This window comes from Plecotus auritus (assembly GCF_963455305.1).
Source record: "Plecotus auritus genome assembly, chromosome: 5".
NCBI classification, from domain to species: Eukaryota; Metazoa; Chordata; class Mammalia; order Chiroptera; family Vespertilionidae; genus Plecotus; species Plecotus auritus.
The window spans coordinates 160255873-160278855 of record NC_137776.1 but is presented as its reverse complement, the minus strand read 5'-3'; the positions used below and the strand labels follow the sequence as shown (position 1 = coordinate 160278855).

Genomic DNA, 22983 nt, shown 5'->3' with positions numbered 1-22983 from the left:
TTACTGGCAGAATGTGAGTTGAGGGATTGTATTATTTATATTTGAATTTTTTTGCATATAATTTGTTTTTCCAAACAAGTCTTGCCCACCATATTTTAAGTTATTTAATGAAGGATGTTGTAATTGTTTTAATGTTTTTTTATAAAAGCAGACTGGTTCTGACTTGTCCAAATGGGTTTCACTGATATTATAGGAATGTTGGTTGTTATAACTGGGCAATTTAAGGGTTAAAGTAGCTTCCCAGTGTTATTCTATAGTTAGTCCTATTTTCCCCCTCTCTTTGAACTTCTAGTTCATTATAATGCTTCTGGGAATACTAACAGTGCGATGTGCCTTGATTGATACCCAGCTTCAAGGCACTTACAGTGCCTGTCAGCCTCAGCTTTTCTCCTGGGACCTTTCATATCTTTTAGCTCCTTGCAGCCAACTGCAAACCTCTACCCTTCTGCTGCCTACCAGCTTAATACAAAACAGAGGGTGAGAGAAGTGGTCCCCGGGAGGTGAAGCAGCTTGGGTCTCATGGTGGGACGTCAGGTGGGAGGCTGCTTTGTCAATCTGGATTAGAAATGGAAGGGAGCTGGTGCCTGGTACATTACTTATTTCTTGCTACAGGAGAGACATAGTTTGTAAAGGGCTTTGAGAAGCTCCCAACATAAAGCAGGCAAATGAAAGATGTCACAAAAGTACACTAAGCTGTTACTGCAAAATGCCCAGCAGATGTAATGCCAATTGAGAACAGTAATGCCACAGGGAAGGAAACATTCTCTATTGAAGCTTCTATTTTATGCCAATAATTTTGATGCAGAAATATCTAAGGAAAAGGCAGAATACTTTTAAAAATTAACATCTATGTGAATTTCCAATAAGGTTACAGATTCCACATTTTTCTAAAAATCTGTCTAATTTGCATGTCAATACATAATTCTCACAAAGGAGTCTTACTTGTTCTTGTGTTCATATTTGAGGACCATAAATTGTATAACATTTAAATTGAATTTCCTCCATGCTTGTTTGTAGAGTAAAAAAAACTTTGTTCTCTAAAGCAGTGCTTCTTAAACTTTAATGTGCATAGGAATCTTTGGGGATCTTATCAAAATAGAGATTCTGATTCAGTAGGTCTGGGGTGGGGCCTGATATTCTGCATTTTTCACAAGCTCTCAGGTGATGCTAAAGCTGCTGGTTTAGGACCACTATTTGAATAGCAAGATTTTAAGGTATTGAGCTTTAAAACAAACACACTCACTGGAAATACTTCCTGGTTTTCTAAACTGATTTAACTATGATTTACTAATAAAACACTTAAAGCAACACCTTTTGTGACTATAAATCTTGTTAACAGAAATAATATTTAATAACCTCTTCTGCCTGACACCTGATTAGCTTCTGATCCTGAAAGTCTCAAGTCATTTATTTTCATGACTGAATTAACAACCGTAAAATAGGACAATACAAAAAGTATTGGAGTTTGTTCCACTAGTGTGACATGGCTGTTCTTAAATGTGGGTGTTCTGTGTGCTGAAGTATCTGGAAATCCTGCCAGAGAACTATTATGAGGGGTTCATGACAGCTCTTAACAGTGAGGTAGAGGCGTTTCTGCAGTAGGAAGATCACTTCTGAGATCCTCTCTAAACCTGAGTATGAATCATCACCTAGCATTGTGCTTTTTGCCACTATATTATTAAAAACACATTTTAATATAGACTTCATTCCTATTTGATAACCTGATTGTCTTCACATTAAAAATGTTTATTGGCTATTTCCATTTCTAAACATCTTTCCCTCTTTTCTCAAGTCTAACAATCCCTCTAAATTCTTAGTGTATTGACAAAATCTATCCATTCATTCACCTAGCACATATTTTAGTGCTTATTGTATATTGCAAGTGATCTGTGGCATACAGAATTGAATAAGATAAAGTCTGCACTTTCAAGGTACTCAAGAGTTACCTACAGGAGGCAAGGTAGCACACATAACTGGTGTGAAAAGTAATATTAACACCTTACAGAATGTGCTCTAAGGTTTCAGAGAAGAGAAAAATGAATCACTATTGTCTGAGACCATCAGCAAAGCCTTAGAAAAGATAGCTTTTTAATCGGGTTTTGAAAATTAGATAGGCTTCCCTCACTGTTCCAAGCATAAGAAACTGCACAAGCCAAGTATGGAGACAAGAGTAAGAAAATACATTTTAGGAATTGCAGGTCCTGTAGGTGTCTTACATGCTTGGATTTGTAACTACCGGATTTGGACCATTTGTGAGTTATGCTTGAAGGGTCATGTAGTAATTTTCTGAATAACTGATTTGATTCCCTGGGTAAAAGCCTATTGTTTCAAGTCAATGAGTGAGGCTAGTGATTGGTTTAGCATTATATCTTAGTTCCTATTTATTCTTTTTACTCTCATTCCATTTGTCATTTTACTGTATGTTATGTGGGAGGACATTATATTTTTTTAAAAAATTTAGGATTTATGAAGAGCTTGTTACAATTCCTCTCAATTGCCAGGGGACTGCTGCAAATAGGGTGGCCATATAATTTATTGCTTAAATCCCTTTTGAAACGGGGTAGTGCTATTAATAGTATTCCAAGGCAACAGGCATAAACAGGATTTGTCTCAAGCTAGAGAATATGGCCAGTTAGATTGGTTACTCTAACTATAGTTTATGTTGATTGGAGTATAGATTATGAATGGGGGGCAGTAGTTTGTGATTTAGGAAAGCCACTTTGTGAATGGTTCTAATGCCAGGCAAAGGAGTTAGGCTTTTATATTGTAGACAGTGAAAAACCTTTGGAGGTTTTTCTTGGGCAGAGGAATTAATATATGCAAATCAGCATTCAAAAAGATTAGTCTGGCCTCTATGGGCCAGTTGGATTGAAGGGAGTGTCATAGTAGTTCCCATTAAGGGTATATTTGAATGGTAAAACTTGATCTTAATGTACTAGAAACATTTATTAATAAAATTATGAAGAGAGAAGCTTTAGTAATCCACTGCCAATAAGCGTTATTGATGTTAGTGCATACTCTGAAGAAGGTCCAGTTGGGTTAATGACTTATTCAGTTAATACTTTTTTGAAAGGAAATAACACTGGGGCTTAGCAGAGAGTGCCAGAGCATTTTTTATGTGCTGCTGGTGTTAATACTGTAACAAAGTCTGGCCTAACATTGAGATAGAGTGCTTAATAAAAAATCTTTCCAAAATTTATTTCTAAAATACTTTAACCATGTAATCAAATTTTCATTGTATCTTATTTTAACTTGATGACTAATCTAGAGAGAATTTTAATTTCACAGTAACTTCTGTTTCCCTGCCCTACATTTCCCCTTTTTCTATTCCTGTGGAGTAGATTAGGCTTTTAAGAAAATGCATTTTCTACCAGGAAAAGCACACAAAGCTCCATGGAAGAGGGAGTCTATGACTGAAGGATTAATTATGCATTAGTGGAGAATAGGACGTTCCGGGTAGAGGGAACCATGTACAAAAAGAGATGGAAGCAGAAAATTTCTGGGTGTCTTTTGGGAAAAGCAGCTGACTACTAGGTGGCTTCACATATGCTATGGAAATACCACAGTGTATTGGCATCACTAGGGGGGTTAGGGAAGGTACAGAGAAATTTAAGGAAAGGGAAGCTTCTTAGTTCCCAAAGATAACTCAATGTTTAAAATCCATGTAATGGAAGAAAATATTATTTACTTGCTGCAGAAGCTCCTATTTAAAGCTAGTCTGTCACTTTATTTTTTAAAATGAATGTAGTGCAATTTTTACCATTTCACTGATGTGCCTTTTCTATAAGATCATATCACTAGACACATCCCAGACTGGAATGTTTAGTATTTGGTCCAATAAATGTACGTGGAAGCAATTACCTAACGGATTATAGAAGATGATTGGAGATGCCTCTTGGGGTTTTTTTTGTGTGTGTGTGTGTGTGCGTGTGTGTGTGTGTGTGTGTGTGTGTGTGTGTGTTTTGGCAAGAAAATGAAGAGAATGACTAATTTGTAAAATAGTTCATGTTTATGTTTATATATTTACATATGTCATTTAAATATTCCATCAATAAACCATATTCTCCATGACTACTAAGACCTTCCATTCAAAATTTCTGTATAGGTTTCATTGTTTCTTTTAAAAAAATAAATTTAAAATCTTACAAGTCTAAATTTAAAAATTAAATTAATGACTACCCTCATCCCTTCCTGGTTTAGAGCGACTTGTCTTTATTTTGCTATAGCATTTGACACATAAAGATGTTTCCCCAGGAGAATCTTGTTCCTGCCCAGGGCTGACATGAAAAGAAGCAATTTGTCAGACTAGTGGAGCTTGCTAACAATTCAAATAAACAACCTGTCTTTCCCTTAATACTGCATATTAATAGAAATGTTAATGATAAATGCCTCCTTTACAACCCAAGGTGGCTGAGGAGAGATTATTGGGTCAGAGACAGTTTTCTTGCTGTGGGCCCTCTTAACCACAATAGTTAGCTGCATAGTCTTATCAATTGCATGTTTATTAGCACTATGTTTCTTAAGTAATTGTTATGCATTTAGTATAGCCCAATTGATCCTTGATTGCCTCATTTTTGTTGTTACCTAGCATGTAAAATCAGTTAAATTTAGAATATAGTTCTCTGTAAACATATATTTTAATATGCAATAACTATTAAAAAATGAGCTTCTTTGGATTGTACAACTAAGATTATTATTGCATCTTTTCCACATTTTTCTCCCTTCATTATACCACTACTACTTTGAGAGTTCCTTGAGGGAGAGCATACCTTATACCTTGCCTGATGCATTTGTGCCTTCAGTACCTGCAGACACTCCATAATAAAGACTGTTGAGTTATCTAATAACTTGACTTTGGTAATGACCAATTTTGTTGCTTTATGATGTTTTTGCATCATCTTCTTGAATTATTTTTAACACACAATCTTGCTGACCAATATAATTGGTCAACAGGCTCCGAAATGAAGTCACTATGCCAAGTCCCACTTCATCAAACTGAGAATTATGTTTCAGCTCTCAGAAATGGAATCTTGAACCAGTCAATAAGGAATTGCCTGATCAGCACTAGTTAGGTAACCTGCCTGATAGACCTCTGTCATCCCCTAAAGGAAAGTAACTTTGCAATAACCAACTCATTTTTTTGCCTAGTATAACTTCCTTGTTCCCACCCCCTGCTGCCTATAAAAGTCTTTCCTTTTGTACAGGTCCTCAGAGTTCTCTTTTACTTGCCAGATTAGATGCTGCCTGATTTGAATTGATATTTGCTCAAATAAAGTCTTAAAAATTTTAATAGGCCTCAGATTTTTTAAAGGTTACACTGGGAATCTGTAGAGCAGGTCGTACACTGATGAAGGAAGGACCTGTTAATTGAGGTATGGATGGTAAGTAATGACTTGTGAGGGAAGTCTCTCATCTTTACAGTTTTGAGGTGTTGAAAATAATGCAATTAGTTATATGGGCCAAATATTCAGGAATTTTAAATTATCTAGCTTACTTTTAGGATAGTATAATTTATTGGTTGTTAAAAGAAATACTAGTTAGCTATTGGTTACACTATTGTAGTAACTTGAAAATAAGACTAGTGTTATTCCTAGGCTTTTTCTAAGAAAATAATAAATTTAGCTTTGGCTGATGTGGTTCAGGGTTAGAGGGTAGGCCTGTGCACGAAAGGGTCATGGGTTCGATTCCCAGTCAAGGGCACATACCTGGGTCAAAGGTTTGATTCCCAGCCCAGTTGGGGCATGTGGGAGTCAACTAATTGATGTGTCTCTATCATATTGTTGTTTCTTTCTTTCTCCCCCTTTCTCTCTCCCACCCCCCACTCTCTCTAAAAAAAATTGATGGGAAAAATATAGTGAGGATTTTTTAAAAATAATAAAGAAAACAATAAATTTATAGAAATATTTAAAATAATTAGCTGGGCTTGTTTACATACCAGCATCAGCATGTCTCGTGATACCATTTAGAAATTGAACTGTAGGTGAATTATAAAATTTCTGAGTTGTAACTGTTGTGAGTACTGAAGTGTCCATGAAATGGATGGGCAGAGGAGTAGTGTTTAGCACCTTAAGGCTTGACATTAATTGTTATTCAATAAAGAGCAATGGTTCGGTGAATGAATTTCCATACACAAACTCTAGTTTGAACGAAAAAACTGTCCAGGCCTCAGAACACATAATGTATTAAAGATGGGCACATAGCCCTGGCCGGCTTGGCTCAGTGGATAGAGCGTCGGCCTGCGGACTGAAGGGTTGTGAGTTTGATTCCAGTCAGGGGCATATGCCTGGGTTGCGGGTTCGATCCCCAATAGGGGTTGTGCAGGAGGCAGCTGATCAATGATTCTCTCTCATCATTGATGTTTCTATCTCTCTCTCCCTCTCCCTTCCTCTCTGAAGTCAATAAAAATATACTTTAAAAAAAGATGGGCACATAAAGATAAAAATACACAATATATTTTTTTTAAATAAGTGAACAGTTACTAGTTTAGTTTAACATTTCCTTTTTTCTTTTTTTGTGGATAGCGAGCTGTGATTTTCTTTGATAAATTTGAACTTTATGTTTCAGACATGTTAAAGTGGAAGCAGAACATTCTTATTCTCCTTTTAATAGTCTCCCACATAACATATTGTACCACCAATAATGAAGATGAGGCAAGAAGGGCTTTTAGTTCACAATTTGAAGTCTTTTTGAATTCTCTTCATTATTTTGCTTGTCTTAGAAACATGGTAGGATAGAATCAGCAAACTTAGCTTTGGTTTTATATTCTTCCAAAACTGAAAATCATCTGGCAATTTTTTTGTGTTGCTACAGAGATAAAGTTGTTGAAAGTGTTTAAAAGAATGAATAATTCTTCATTTACTTAATTTTTTAGAATTAACCTCTTTCATGTATTTGAAAGTATAGGAAGTCTTATTCGACCAGTTTCTAGGCTTTAGAAGTTTACTTCTCCAATTTCATTGATCTAGTGCAGGGTTAGAGTAGACAATAATACTTAAAACCAATTTTGTAACTCAATAATGGAACCAACTTTATTCATAAATTTTCTCTTTAGATTTTTTTGCTTCTTGTGGAAACATTTATTAATTTCACTTTTTTGAAATTTCCAGATAACTTGGGTTTTTACTCCTGTAACAACTGAAATAACAAGTCTTGATACAGAGAATATAGATGACATTTTAAGTAAGTACCTTGATATTAAGTATATTTTCTGCTCTATAAAGAGTTCATTGAGATTCTATTTTGTTTTTGTGTATAATCTATCTAGAACATTTGAGGAGCTGGCATTCTGATTAATTCTATGGTTTACTGGATTAAAGCACTGTTGGTTTCAGTTTTTAATAAAATTTCTTGAAGTGTGTTACAAGTAAAGTAAACTTGTAGTCCTGTTTTATTTCTTTGCCTTGTCATAAATACCACTCCTAACAATTCTTAAAGTATTTCCTAAAAGCCTACTTAGAGGCCAACAGTTATCACTGTGCAGTACTAAATGTTAATGACTTTAGGACACAGCTAAAATTTTTGTCTTTTTAAACTTTTAACTAAGTCACCTACTCTGATTTCTTTTATTGTCATTGGTCCAATTAAGTTTAATAAGTGTTTTACTGAATGCTTTGCTCCCTGACAGTGTTTAGTTAACGTTGGGGAAAACATTTCTTGTTGTTAAAGGTAGTAGAGGAAAGGTGGAGATCACAACTTAGGAGATTTGAGAAAATCTACAATGTGTACAAACGATTCTTTTAAGCACTCCTTTCAACCCACTGCTTTAAACAGAACAAAACAAAAAATAATAGAGGTAAAGGAGTATATTCATTGAGCACCATCATTGTTTTAAGTTCTTGGAACTGGTTTTAAATGCTAAAAGTCTACCCCCACTTTACGAGATCTCTTTAGAGCAGTGGTTCTCAACCTTTCTAATGCCGCGACCCTTTAATACAGTTCCTCATGTTGTGGTGACCCCCAACCATAAAATTATTTTCGTTGCTACTTCATAACTGTAATTTTGCTACTGTTATGAATCGTAATGTAAATATCTGTGTTTTCCGATGGTCTTAGGCGACCCTGCTAACGGTTCTCAACCTGTGGGTCGCAACCACAGCTCGTTACCGGTTCCCACAGGTTGGGAACCGATAGCAGGGTCACCTAAGACCATCGGAAAACACAGATATTTACATTACGATTCATAACAGTAGCAAAATTAGTTATGAAGTAGCAACGAAAATAATTTTATGGTTGGGGGTCACCACAACATGAGGAACTGTATTAAAGGATCGCGGCATTAGAAAGGTTGAGAACCACTGCTTTAGAGCAATGGTTCTATAAACTTTAGCATATATCAGAATCACATGGAGGACGTATTACTATCTGTACTGTAGCCTGACCCTCAGTTTCTGATAGAAACTGCTAGACTCCACCTAAGAATTTGCATTTCTATAAATTCCTGTGGTCCTTCTTGGTCAGGGGACCACAGCTTGTAAACCACTGCTTTAGAGAATAAGGAAAAGGTAAAAGAGGAAGAAGAGAATTGAAAATCTCACATTCTCACTTCTTTATTCTTCCAAATTCTAGAATATCTTCGTGTTTTATTTTTGTGAGTACTTGAGGAGTTTCTGTTTGTCTGTATTAGGTTTAGGAGAAAAGAACAAATATATCTTTCTGATGTCTTCATATCTGGATATGCAAGTGATACTAAGTTATTTTTGCAACAGAGAATAACTTGTGTGGAGAGGAAACAGTACATTTTATCCAATATTATTAGTAGTAGGTTACTTGTTGCAACTATGTAGGGCATCAGATCTTGGTTATTCAGGTCTGTTCTATGAAATAGGATTTCACTTACAGAACTAATTCTCAGTTATTCATAAGGTCAGAAGTGGATTATTAAAATCCAGATCATTCCACTTCACTTTTTATGAGAGTAGGTTATTTATTAGCTTACTTGCCTGATCTGGGTCTGATTCCCTTTTGTTTTATATTCATTCCATGAAGGTTTAAAGGTGCAGGTTTAAAGCTGCAGGATATAGAGAGAAGGAACAGGGACTCCTACAAATAATATCAATTGTCCATGACTATACGTATGGGTTTCTGAGCAAGAGGTAACTTAATTGTCATTGTGTATTTTTAGTGGACCCTTACAGTGGAAACAGACCATGATGAAAACCACATCTTTAATTATGTCAAAATTATGCAGGCACAAATAACTTAGGTTGTTTGGTTTTGTTTTTCAATTTCAGGAAATGCTGATGTTGCTTTAGTAAATTTTTATGCTGACTGGTAAGTAATCTTATTTCTGTGGTTAAACTTGGTAAAGGTGAATTTTTCTTTGTTAGAAAGGGTTGAGTGGGAAAGCCTTTCTCTTTTGTGAGACAATATTCTGTATACAAAATCAATTAAGGTTCATCACAAATGAAGTAGCTTAATTTGGTGAGCATTTGTGTTTTAAGAGAGAAATATGCCTGATTTCATTATCCCACATCTTAAAAATAGGTAACATAAAGACTCAAATCTCTCTTCTTTCTCTTTCTCCCTCCCTCTCTCCCTCTTTCCCCCTCTTCCTCCCCTCTCTCTCTCATACACAAATTTGAGTACATATTGCAATTCTGTATTTTTCCTGATTGAGGAAGTAGGGCAGTGTTTGGAGGTGAGGATGTCAGTGTGGCAAATTTAAAAGGGAAAATAATATTGACATTTAAAATATATACCATCTATTACTACTTCTAGGAAGCCTCCCTCCCTGTCTGAATCAGATTCTGTCTTCTCTGTTCCTATAGCACTATGTTTACCACTTTCTCTTTCTTACTACATTGTTCTGTCTTTTATCTTTGTGTCCTAGCAAACAAATTTTGAGGGCAGAGATAATCTTGTTCAGTATTCCCAGCATCTAGAGCAAGAGCATAGTAGGTAGTAGATGGGACAGGACAGAGTTTCAGCTAGAGAGAAGTTTGAAACACTCACATAATCCTTATACCTAAACAGTCTGTACCTTATTTGGCCCTCTTAGGTTAACCACCTACTAATTAGCACTACCCTATTTCATGCTATAGTCCTGCAATTTAGCTAGATTCCTGGGACAGCCTCCTAATTTATTTTCTTTGCCTCTAGTCTTCTGTGTCTCTATTCTGTTTTCTACAAAGGAAGCCATAGTGGCCTTTCCTGAAGTGCAAATTGGATCAGTTTACCCCCATCTTAAAACTCTAAATGATTTTAAGTAGACTTAAGTCTCTTACTTGATAACCCGGTCCCTTCCTACCTCTATAGCTATTATCTCTTGCTTTCCCCACCTCTTTATTCTGTTCTAGTTATACTTAATGTCTTTCCGTTTCTGTAATATTCTATAGTCTTCATCACTTTTAGTCATGGTATTTTCTCTGCCTGAATGGCTCACTCTTCTCTTATCTACTTATTTACCTATTTAAATTTTAATCATCTTTCATGCCTTAGATTAGATATTACTTTCTTTAGGTCACTCTCAGGTCAGTTTAGGAACCCTTTTTATATCTTCCCACAACAGCCTGTATTTACCCAGCCATAACACTCGTATGCTGTAGAGTAGCTAGTAGCTCCCTACTATTGTTAGCTTTGTGAAAAGTTATTACGTCTTTTTTCACCATTAATCCCCAAGCACTTTGCATAATACTTGGCAGATAAATATATCATTAATACTTACTGAATGAATGCTAGATAAGTGTTTAATGAATAAATGTTTAAGATATACAGAGACAATGCCATTGATAAAATATATAATAAAGGTAGCATTTTCAAGGTAAATTAGTTAGAAGCTTATTTAGTCCAATCCCTTAAGAATAAAATTGAGATCCAGAGGAACATTTTCCCAAGCTTACCTGACTAGATTGTGACAGAGTTAAAACTAGAACGCATTTCTCTTGGTTAAGAGATTTTATGTGTTGTAAGGAAGAGAACTAGAATGTGCTACTGACTTTGTTGCAAAAACTGAATTGGAAATGTGGGCTAATTGCAGTTACTAGGGAAGACATATTATCCCCCCAAATATCTCAAGCTATTCATGAATTAGTACTCTTTTTATTCAACTGAAAAGAAGTTAGGTAATTGGCTGTAGGACATAGACATACATTGTATAGCCTCAAAGGCTAGTTCCGAGTTCCCTCTGAAGATATGCATGTGACACAGTTTAAGGAAGAATTCTATAACAGAGCTGCCTAAAAATACTGATATGCCTCAGAAGGTAATAAACCTTAGGAGGTACTTAATGCTGTTATGGGCCAGGCTTTTTACGTACATTGGTTTTAATGCTCAGAACTACCCTGCAGGCAAGTATTTAATTTCCATTTTAGATTGAGGAAATGGAGGCTCAGAAAGGTCGTATGGCTAGTAAGTGGTGAAACTGGGATGTAAACTCAGATATGTCTGACTCCAAAGCTTATTATTTTTATTCACTAGATCATACTAGTAAGTGTCCCCAAATTGTTTCCGCAAAAAGACTTCTACCCAATTGGTTGATTTATAAAGGGTTGATTCAAGCATTAGGTTGGATTCAGATGACTCTTAGGGTCCTTTTAATAGATATATTATTTTCGTTATGTTACTTTTATAAATGTAACTTTACATGTGTATGAAAGTTTAGTAATATTGCAACTGAACTTGTATTTCATCTTCCCCTTCTGCCTTTTAGTATTAAAACAGTTCCTACTTTACATAAGAATTGTGCTTAAATGCTTACTATGTAGCAAACTGGACAATGCAGAAAAAAGTTCTTAATGTATGTGTTTATCTTGCCCTTAAGCCAGGAGCCTGTCTACTGATTCTTTACTAGGCCATAACCTACTTCTTCAAGAAACTATTAATTGCCCTGGCCAGTGTGGCTCAGTTGGTTGGGCATCTTCCCGGGCACCAAAATGTCTCTGGTTCGATTCCCATTCAGGGCCCGTGCCCAGGTTGTAGGCTTAATCCCTGGTTGGGGGATATGTAGGAGGCAGCCAATCGATGTTTGTCTCTCTCTATCTCCCTCTCCCTTCTTCTCTCTCTAAAATCAATAAAAACATATTTAAAAATACACAATTAATCAATCTCTACCCCTTGTCTTCTCTGCCCTCCAGCACCCTATTTTGAGCAAACTGTAAGAACCCACAAACCTGTAGTCTTAGTCTCTCTAGTTCTTCCGTTCTGTCAATTTATTCATTTAACAGACATCTATTGAAATGCTTATTAGAATATGTAGTCAAATAAGACACGGTCCCTGATGTCCACAGACCCCACCCACCTATCCCAGATGGGAGAGATTTAAGAATGCTAAAAGAGGAAAGAGCCACTTGAAAGCAAGAGATTGAAGATACAGATTTGTCTCCTTGATATATTCTAGGACATCTCCTTAGGAAGTCAGGTGAGTGGGTTAGAAGAGATACGTACAAAAAGAAATAGGGAGCAAGTATAAAGTTTGCATCCTTTCACAGGCTTTATAATATTTTTGTTGAATTATAGTTAATACGTATGACCTGATCACATATGGATTAAAGAGTTCATAGGCTTCATTTAAGTAAATTTCTTTGGCAAGGGCTCTGGAAGAAAAGAGTAACGATTATAGTTCTTTTTTTTATTAACAAATTCTCAATACCTTTTTCATATGAGAATGACCATTTTAACCTAGCTGGTTGTATGCTAATTCTGATTTTTTTGTCTTTCTTATCAGGTCCCTTTAATGACCCACAGCATATATTTGTGAAATGGTTAGCCTGATTAAGTAAGAATTAGAAGTGTTGGGTTTCTAGAATATTAATTGTGGGTTTGTGCCCCTTTTTAAAAGTAAAAAGGAAACAAACAAAACTAACAAAGGAAAATAGACAGGAAGCCTTATTTAGGAATTTAAGATTTTTTTCTCCTGGACTTAGTACATTTAACGTGTTTATAGATACAAAAGCCCATTTTAACCAGGGATAAATTTTGAGGGGATGCAGTTCATTATATACTATATGTCCTTTTCATATAATTTATTTATATAGTACTAGAGGCCTGGTGCACGAAATTCGTGCACGGTGGAGGGGGGGTTTGTCCCTCAGCCAAGCCTGCACCCTTTCCAATCTGGGACCCCTTGAGGGATGTCTGACCGCCTGTTTAGGCCCACCAGGATCGGGCCTAAACGGACAATTGGACATCCCTCTCACAATCCAGGACTGCTGGCTCCCAACCGCTCACCTGCCTCTGCCTGATTGCCCCTAACCGCTTCTGCCTGCCAACCTGATCACCCCCTAACCACTCCACTGTCAGCCTGATTTATGCCTAACTGATCCCCGGCTGCCCGATTATACCTAACTGCCCTCCCCTGCCAGCCTGGTCACCCCTAACTGCCTTCCCCTACAGGCCTGCTCCCCCCACAACTACCCTCCCCTGCAGGCCTGGTCCCGCCTAACTGTCCTCCCTGAAGGCCTGGTTCCCCCACAACTGCCCTCCCATACTGGCCTGGTCTCCCCCAACTGCCCTCCTCTGCTGGCCTGGTCACCCCTAACTGCCCTCCCCGCTGGCCCGATCGCACACAATTGCCTTCCTCTGCAGACCTGGTCTCCCCCAACTGCCCTCCCCTGTAGGCTTGGGTCCCCCTGTACTGCCCTCCCCTGCAGGCCTGGTCCCCCCAACTGCCCTCCCCTGCAGGCCTGGTCCCCCCTGCAGACCTGGTCCCCCCCAACTGCTCTCCCCTGCAGGCCTGCCTCCGCCCCACTGCCCTCTCAGGCAGTCCTGTTCTCCCCCCCCCAACTGCCCTCCCCTGCTGACCTGGTCTCCCCCAACTTCCCTCCTCTGCCGGCCTAGTCACCCCTAACTGCCCTCCCCTGCAGTCCTGGTCCCCCCAACTGCTTTCCCCTGTAGGCCTGGGTTCCCCCCAACTGCCCTCCCTTGCTGGCCTGGTCACCCCCAACTGCTTTCCTGTGCAGGCCTGGTTGCCCCCAACTGCCCTCCCTTGCAGGCCTGGGTCCCCCCCAACTGCCCTCCCCTGCAGGCCTGGTTGCCCCCAACTGCCCTCCCCTGCCGGACTGGGTCCCCCTATACTCTCCTCCCCTGCAGGCCTGATCCCCCCCCCCCCAACTGCCCTCCCCTGCGGGCCTGGTCCCTCCCCAACTGCCCTCTCCTGCAGGCCTGGGTCCCCCCCAACTGTCCTCCTCTGCAGGCCCGGTCCCCCCCCCAACTGCCCTCCACCACAGGCCTTGTCACCCCCCAACTTCCCACAACTGCCCTCCCCTGCCAGCCATCTTCTGGTGGCCATCTTGTATCTACATAGGGGCGGCCATCTTTGGTCACATGGGGGCGGCCATCTTGTGTGTTGGAGTGATGGTCAATTTGCATATTACTCTTTTATTAGATAGGATGCTAACTTGCCTCTAAAATTTGATTGAACTAATTATGAATTGGTCTAGAGATTTTGAACGGTACTCTAAAAATATGTTCATTATTTAGAGGAAGCTAATTTCTTGTATAAATGTCTAAATCTCAGTAGTTGCAAGAACCAGTAGATATATCTTAGAGGGTGTATTTCAGGCTTGTTTCATGGCCTTTATGTGAGAGCTTTAGCTGTGTTCTATAATATTGGCCATTTTCCTAAGGTGAAAAGATAAACCAAGATATTTTAATTATTTGTACAATCTTTGAATTCAAAATTGTCTTCTTCTCCAACGAATGACATCAGGACTCATCCCTAAATTAACTGTGATTGTCTGAAAAGCTATTTATTGTATATATGCTAAATAGCAATGGATAATAGCTGAAATAAAATTTTATTGAATCTACTTTTCAGTTTTAATTGGTATCCTTCTCTGTGCATAGGTGTCGTTTCAGCCAGATGTTGCATCCAATTTTTGAGGAAGCTTCCAATGTTATTAAGGAAGAATATCCAAGTGAAAATCAAGTAGTGTTTGCCAGAGTTGATTGTGATCAGCACTGTAAGTACCTCAGTAGGAAGTCTGGAAGAAATTGTCTCATCCCCACCTCTCCTACACACACACACACACACACACACACACACACACACACACACTTCCTTTTCCAGAAATGCTCTGCTTCAAGTGGAGAACAAATCAAAAAATTATTAGTGACCTTGCTCAAAATATTAATAGGGGTTTTTTTTATTCTTATAACACTACTTTCCATTTTGCCTGCGTGAAGGGTTTAAAAAATTTATTTTGTTTTTTCATCAAAATATAATAGGACAGGCATATAGGAAATTAACTTGTATGTGGTATTATAGTTTCTACTAGAGGCCTGATGCACGAAGATTCGTGCAAGAATGGGCCTTCCTTCCTGTGGCTGCTGGCACCGCCTTCACTCCAGCCGGAGCGGCTGGGGTGGTGCGGAATGCCTGCGTCATCACCATGGCAATGACGCAAGTGTCCCGCCCTGCCCCTGGCTGCTCCGCGCCTGCGTATGCAAATTAACCCGCTATCTTTGTTGGGTTAATTTGCATACTCACTCCTGATTGGCTGGTGGGCATCGTGAAGGTACGGTCAATTTGCATCTTACTCTTTTATTAGTGTAGATTCTTGTTTCTATACTCTGTGGCCCAGCTCTCTACTAAGGTAGAATCTTTTGTTGTAGAACCAGAAGCCCCCTACTTACTGTCATATGGAGTTGGGCAAGTTACTTTAAAAAAAAAATCCCTCAATTTGTTTCAGCACTCGCCATAAAAAGTGTGTGTGTGTGTGTGTGTGTGTAGCAAGAAAGAGAAATATGGTAACTAAATATTGTAAAATGTTAAATCTAGGTGAGGGTATTTTTCATCTTTTCTGATAGAGCAATGAACTAAACTCTGTAAGTTTGAATATTTGCAAAATAGAAAGTTGTTATAAAAAGTCACTGAACCTGTAATTTGTCATTGGTTAGGAAAAGAGGCAGAAGGAGGGCCTTGTTGCTTTAGAGATTTTGAGATGATGTTTGAGTGTGTGAAAGAAGCTTCACATCTGTACTGTACAGGTGTACTGTGATGTTGTTAATTGTAGTTTCTGCTTAGTTTCACTATGATAAATGGCCTTCAGTAGTCATTGAGTTTAAAATTTTCTTGAATGGACTTTTACTGGCATTTTGAGGAATACTTAGAGCCACTCTATAGCTTTTGGAAACTGACCAGAGTTCTCTATATCGGTTTTTCAGTGAAAACCTCCCATGTATAGGCATGGTAATGGAGGCCATTTTGTTGCTTATGAAATCGCCCACTTTCATATATAAAAATGTGTAATGGGACTAATTTTCATAAAACATTCCAAGTGAGTATTTTCAAGGTAGTTCCAATGGGTGGCAATGCATGGATTCATTCCTTAGAATGTGTTGGGAAGTCCTCTGTGCCAGTTTACTAGTTTATCAGGAAAACCCATGTGAGTACATAATTATAGGAAATGCTTCTTTGGTTTGCTGCCTGCATTTCTTTCTGTCTAGCAGCATTCCAATGGAGTGCTTTCTGCCTTACCTTGACCTTACTTTATATGCTTTCCTAGGACTTTCTTTGTTGAAAGGTACAGGTAAATAGGCTGAGAACTTAGAACTGGGGTAGGAAAGAAGGCAAAAGTGGATACAACAGGCTGATTTTACGTAGTCAGCCCTTTTGCTTCTGTGTATGAGCTGGATGTAGCCACTTTGATTCCCTCCTCCACCACCTTGCCACCTCACTGCACCCCCCTTCCCCCTCCAAAAAAAAAAAAAAACACGTTGGGAAATGTAGAAAGAGAATTTTGAACTCAGACTGATGCTGGAGTGTCATCAGGAATGGTGCCTAGCACATAGTAGTATTTCAATAATAGTTGTTGAATAAATGGATGGATAAATGAGTAATAAATACTAGCTAGCATATATGAACTGTTAGTTTTGTAGATACTACATTAAGTACTTTAAGTAGATTATTTCATTATCTTCCAACAGTACAATAAAGTATTCCTGCAATGTTTTGTCAAATCTAAATTGTCATGAATTATAAGTCACACTTTTACCTATAACTGGAAAAAAAAAAACCCCAAAACTACAACACAATGCTTTCTTATCACTTAGAATTTTTATATCTGTTATATGAACTATTTTAGACTTACTTAGATACAAACTTTTTATCATATTATTGTATATACCTAAAAAGGAAAGCAAGTTTGTTCAAGTAGTCCTGAAACAATTTTACATTCCAAATCTGACTCTTGTGTATCCCTTTCCAATTCTGAGTTATTGATTTTTGTGTTTTTCTATAAAACTAGGGGCCCAGTGCACAAAATTCGTGCACTCCTGGGGGGTGGTCCCTCAGCCAGGCCTGTGCCCTCTCACAGTCTGGAAGCCGTCAGTCGGACATCCTTAGCTCTCCTGCCACTGCCGCTGCCGCTGCGCTCATCAACCATGAGTCCAGCTTCTGGCTGAGCAGCGCTCCCCCTGTGGGAGCACACTGATCACCAGGGGGCAGCTCCTGCATTGAGCCTCGGCCCCCTTGTGCTCAGTGCACATCATAGCAACTGGCCATTCAGTTGATTTGCATATTAGCCTTTTATTATATAGGACTAGAGGCCCGGTGCACGAAATTCATGCACGGTGGGGGTGTCCTTCAGCCCAGTCTGCACTCTCTCCAATCTGGGACCCCTTGAGGGATGTCTGACTGCCCATTTAGGCCCGATCCCAGTGGGTGGTCGGACATCCCTCTCACAATCCAGGACTGCTGGCTCCCAACTGCTTGCCTGCCTGCCTTCCTGATTGCCCCTAACCGCTTCTGCCTGCCAACCTGATCACCCCCTAACCACTCCCCTGCCAGCCTGATTGATGCCTAACTGCTCTCCCCAGCAGGCTTGATCACCCCAAACTGCCCTCCCTTGCAGACCTGGTCCCTCCCAACTGCCCTCCCCTGCTGGCCTGACAGCCCACAACTGCACTCCCTTGCAGGCCTGGTCCCTCCCAACTGCCCTCCCCTGCTGGCCATCTTGTGGTGGCCATCTTGTGTCCACATGGGGGCAGGATCTTTGATCACATGGAGGCAACCATCTTGTGTGTTGGAGTAATGGTCAATCTGCATATTACTCTTTTATTAGATAGGATAGAGGCCTGGTGCACGGGTGGGGGCCAGCTGGTTTGCCCTGAAGGGTGTCCCGGATCAGGGTGGGGCTTCCCTTGGTGTGTGGGGCGGCCTGGGCGAGGGGCCTGTGGTGGTTTTCAGGCCAGCCATGCCCCCAGTGACCCAAGCAGAGGCCCTGGGATCTGAGATTTATTTATCTTCTACAATTGAAACTTTGTAGCCTGGAATGGAGCCAAGCCTTCTGCTCGCTCTGTGGCGGCAGCCATTTCTGTTGGGATTTATGTATCTTCTATAATTGAAACTTTGTAGCCTTAAGCGGAGGCCAAAGCAGGCCAGGGCTGCAGAACCTTGGCTTCCTCCATCGCCACAGGCAACCCTAGCCTCCTGCTCTCTCCAGCTCCGTGGCTGCCACCATATCTGTTGGGATTTGTCTTCTATAATTGAAACTTTGTAGCAATGAGTGGAGGCCTGGGCCAGCAAGAGCAGGCGGAACTTGGCTTTCTCCATTGCCAGGGAAACCCAAGCCTCCCTCCTGCTCTCTGTGGCTGCAGCCATCTTGGTTGGGTTTATTTGCATATTCCCTCCTGATTGGCTGGTGGGCGTGGCTTGTGGGTGTAGCAGAGGTGGTACAGTCGATTTGCATATTACTCTTTTATTAGATAGGATATCAGCTTCTGTGCCATTAAGAGTGTTGGTAATACCCTTGATTAAAGAATGTTACTCTTTCTAGGATTTTCTTCCAAGCTGCTGATATCCATATATCCATTCTGCAAGTATTGATGCTGGCATTTTATTATTTGACTAATCTCAGTTTATTTCTTTCTCAATTGAAAGGTCACTGCTGGTTAAGCAACTTTTATTCAAAGTTAGCAAAATATAACCAAAACATTAATAGTTGCTTTCCCCAGTGGTGGTTGGATTACAAATGCTTCTTCTTTTCTTCTTTGTAATTCTCTTTGTTTTCCAAAATTTCTACATATGCACACAGTTAAAACTTATCCTTGCTTCAGCTGTGGATCATCTCACTTTATCTCATCTTCTTCTGGCTTCTCATTTGGGGAGTTTGGGAGAATTCATCACTCTCCCTAGTGGTGGTCATGCTGCTTTAAGTGCAGCAAGTTCCATCATCTGCCCCTGGTGAGACTGGGTTCTCTGCTGACCTCCAGTGGCTATAGGCTGTATGGCAAGGGACATTCATAAATGATTTGCTGGTCAGTGCAGAACTCCTAGCATTTTTAGGAGAGTAGTTTGTAATTTTCCTTGAATTAGGCAAGGTCTTGCTCCCAAATATCCGAGTTACTCTTACCTGTCTTCTTTCCAGCGCTATCTTTAACCTTCCACATTGTAAATTGAGAAGCTTTATAAGAGCTGTGCATAAATGAGGCATTAAGAATAATAAAATAATTATAGACAACAATTTGTATTAAAAACATCAAACTTGGCCTAGCTGGTTTGGCTCAGTGGATAGAGCATCGGCCTGCAGACTGAAGGGTCCCAGGTTTGATTTCAGTCAAAGGCACATGGCCAGGTTGTGAGCTTGATCCCCAGTAGGGGGTGTGCAGGAGGCAGCCGATCAATGATTCTCTCCCATCATTGATGTTTCTCTCTCTCTCTCCCTCTCCCTCCCTCTCTAAAATCAATAAAAATTAAAAAAAAAAAAACAACACATCAAACTTGCCAAGAGACTGGATCTTAATTATTCCCCACCACAAAAGAAGAAATGTCAGTTATGTGAAGTGATAGAGATGCTAACTAATGCTACAGTGACAATCATATTGCAATACTGCAATATATAAATGTATCAAACCAACATGTTTTACACCATAAACTTGCACAGTGTTACATGTTAAATATATTTCAATAAATTAAGTTTAAAAAAAGAATAAAAAAAGATACGGTAAAGAATTCATGTGCATAAAACAGAACTTGGATGTGTAGACTTAACCTGAGTCCTGAATAAGCATCCTGGCTTTCTCTATAATATTTTCTTTTAGGGTTTAGTTTGTTGTTGTGTTTTTATTTTTTGTTTTTTCTCCTCATTGAGGGGGAAGGCATGGCTTGGGAATGAAAAACGATACATAGGTAGCAGTGGTTCTCATGCTGGAATCAAAAGAACAGTAAGACCTATCTGTTGAAACCTCTTGCCGCTTTGTACTGTCTGCCATGGATAGTCATGACAGGGTGGACACTGCTGAGACAAGAGCTTGAGGCAGTTTCCCCATTTGGAACCCTGCTGGGCATGGCTGAGGTAGGCAGGCAGGCAGAACCCATCAAGGAGAAGTGACCATTGAAGCAAAAGTACATGCTAATTTTCCAATCAGCAAGCTATTAACCTTCTGTAATTTTAATTCCTTTGACATCCATTTTAACATTTGATCTATCCAGTTAATAAAAAAAAATTATTATACCCCTTAAGTCATTCTTTGTTATATTGTTAAAATGTCACATTGTAATTATCTTAAAATCACTTTTGACCAAAGCTTGTAAGAAGTCGCCTTTATGTCTGAGATTATTGATCAATGTAATTTTAAGGCTTTTGCTTTTTAATAATTAACAGCCACATAATTGTGCAGCACACCTGCTGTACGTGATGTCATTTGAGTATTAAGCAAGCCTCTGCTCCCCTGTAGTTTCCAAGTGTTATTTAATCTTTTTCTATCCGTAAGTAGAATTTTAAGACAACCTAAAGGGTTGCCGTGTTTAAGTTTGTAGACAGACTTCTTGTTACTTCTGCCAGGACCATTGCAGTAGCTTCCTTACTAGTCTCCCTCTATAGCTGTTTCTACCAACAAATCTCCTAGAAAATTAAAGTGGTCAACACAAATTTTTTTTGCCATTCTGTTTGTTGTGTTTTGTTTCTGTTTTACAACAACTAGAAATGAAGGAGGGTTAGACACTTTTCCTGGTGTTTTGTGTCACCATTTTAGAATTTTGCCTTTATTTTTGCTCAGTTAAGAAAAAGAATTTCACCTGTTTTAGACCACTTCAGTGCTCTCCCAGGTCACCTTTATTCAAAAAATTTAATGCATCTTTTATCAATTTCATACATGACATAAGTCATCTTAGTAATTAGATTCCTAAAAAAATGACATCAGCATACATCTTGATTTAAGTTCTTATTTTCATTTTCTGAGATTATATCTATAGGTCATAATAAAGGGCTTATTATTATTTTGTGTCTGTGTGTGTATACTGCTGAGTTTTGGGTTTTATTAGTTTACATAAAATTTGCATATCTTCAAAATTGGCATTTTGTGCATTCTAATTCCTTTCTGGAATATATTTATGATAATGTTTACTAACAGTTATTTAGAGTTTACTGTGTCATGCACTTGTATTATCTTATTTAGTCCTTAAAACAATCCTGTGTGGTAGAAATTATTGTTCTTACTTAACAGATGAGAAACTAAGGCATAGATAGTTGATTTGAGTTACAAGTTCAAAGAGCCAGTAAATAGCAAATGTAGGATTTAAACCTGGTAACACATGTCCAGATCTTGCCTTCTTACCCAGTAGAAATGCATCATGATTAATATTTTTTCTCTAACACTGAAAAATAACTATTGAACCAAAATGTCTTCACTAAGTCACTGTAAGAATTTAGGCTGTTTGGCTAATGGGCTTACCCAGATCAAGTACAAGAGTTAATTTTTTTTTCTTTTCATTCTTTTAGCTGATATAGCCCAGAGATATAGGATAAGCAAATACCCGACCCTCAAATTGTTTCGTAATGGGATGATGATGAAGAGAGAATACAGGGGTCAGCGGTCAGTGAAAGCACTTGCAGATTACATCAGGCAACAAAAAAGTGATCCTGTTCAAGAACTGCATGACTTAGTAGAAATCACCACTCTTGATGTAAGTTGTTAACTTTTGCTGGATCAAAGAACATTGCTTGTTTAATTAATGTAAACAAATTCTCATGCAATCAAAGAATCTGTACATTTTCTTATAGTAGTTAATTGCAATGGATTTCACATATACATACTTTTAGCAAATTGAGTTTTTCTTCAATTATTTCTCAAGGGAAATGCTAATGTTTTATTGACCCTTTGGGTAAAATGTATATCATACAATAAAATTGCACTAATTTGAATTATTGAGGTCAAAGGGTAGCCTGAATTATGAAGAAATAGATGCTAATGGCAGGCCTGCACAACCGAACTACCATGTTTTCCTTGGTGGAGATCCTCCGGGTGTCTGCTCTGATTACTCCCATATCAGCTCTTTGTTATGTGTTTTAGTGTCCTCTAAAATAGCCCCTTTTAATAATAAGCTTAGCAAACTCTTTTCTTTGTACACTAAGTAGTGTTTAATAAAATAAAAACAATTGTGTTTGGGCTGTAGATTGTCATTGTCAGGTTTGAGATTTTATTTTTGTATCCTACTTAAAAGCTGATACATTAAGCAATTGTAGTTTCATGGATGTCAAAAGACAAGGCTTATGGGTCAATAACAAAGGACTTTATTGCTCACATTACAGCCACCAGTGTGAACATGTTTGCATTTGTTTCTTTGACCCTCAAGTCTTATGGAGGTGACACAGAGCGCCCAGTTAGATGCCTATGTGTACAGTAGGTTGTGTTATAGCAGCACTCTGGGCTCCGAAAATGCCCATGTTGGTGCTAGTAGTAAGCCAGCTCTCTGTCCCGGAGGGAGACATTACCTCATACCTCAGCGTTGTTAGCTGCAAACACAACCCTGAGAAATGGTCCAGGTAAAGAGTGGTCGGGATTTTGCAGTTTGTGTAGCAGTGTGAGAGACCCATGGGGGAGTCTCTACCTACAGTCATTCACATGTTATGAATTGATGTACTAGTTTAAAATATTTTACAATTAGTCACCTTAATTAGGAAAAGACTGTCATATAATTATCTACTTACTGAAATTTTAACATAAAATGCTAGAAGGAAATGCTCATAATTACATTAGACTAAAGTTAAGATTGCTTTCAGACCAATGTAATCTTTAATAGTTTTGGACTAGGTGTTAAGTCAAATG

General features: G+C 38.8%; 1 protein-coding gene across 4 annotated transcripts in view; it reads left to right on the top strand.

Annotated features, from left to right (window-relative positions):
* The window catches only part of ERP44 (endoplasmic reticulum protein 44), a 72191-nt gene that overhangs the window by 23833 nt on the left and 25375 nt on the right, over nucleotides 1-22983 (top strand). Inside the window, exons 2-5 of one of the 4 annotated variants that reach the window (XM_080669952.1) lie at nucleotides 7107-7179; nucleotides 9231-9270; nucleotides 14782-14897; nucleotides 21657-21841. In XM_080669952.1, coding sequence (XP_080526078.1) covers nucleotides 7107-7179; nucleotides 9231-9270; nucleotides 14782-14897; nucleotides 21657-21841 — 414 coding nt within the window. Of the gene's footprint in view, nucleotides 1-7106; nucleotides 7180-9230; nucleotides 9271-12224; nucleotides 12356-14781; nucleotides 14898-21656; nucleotides 21842-22983 lie in introns of those variants that run through there. The other 3 variants (XM_080669953.1, XM_080669955.1, XM_080669954.1) reach the window with 3 other exon arrangements.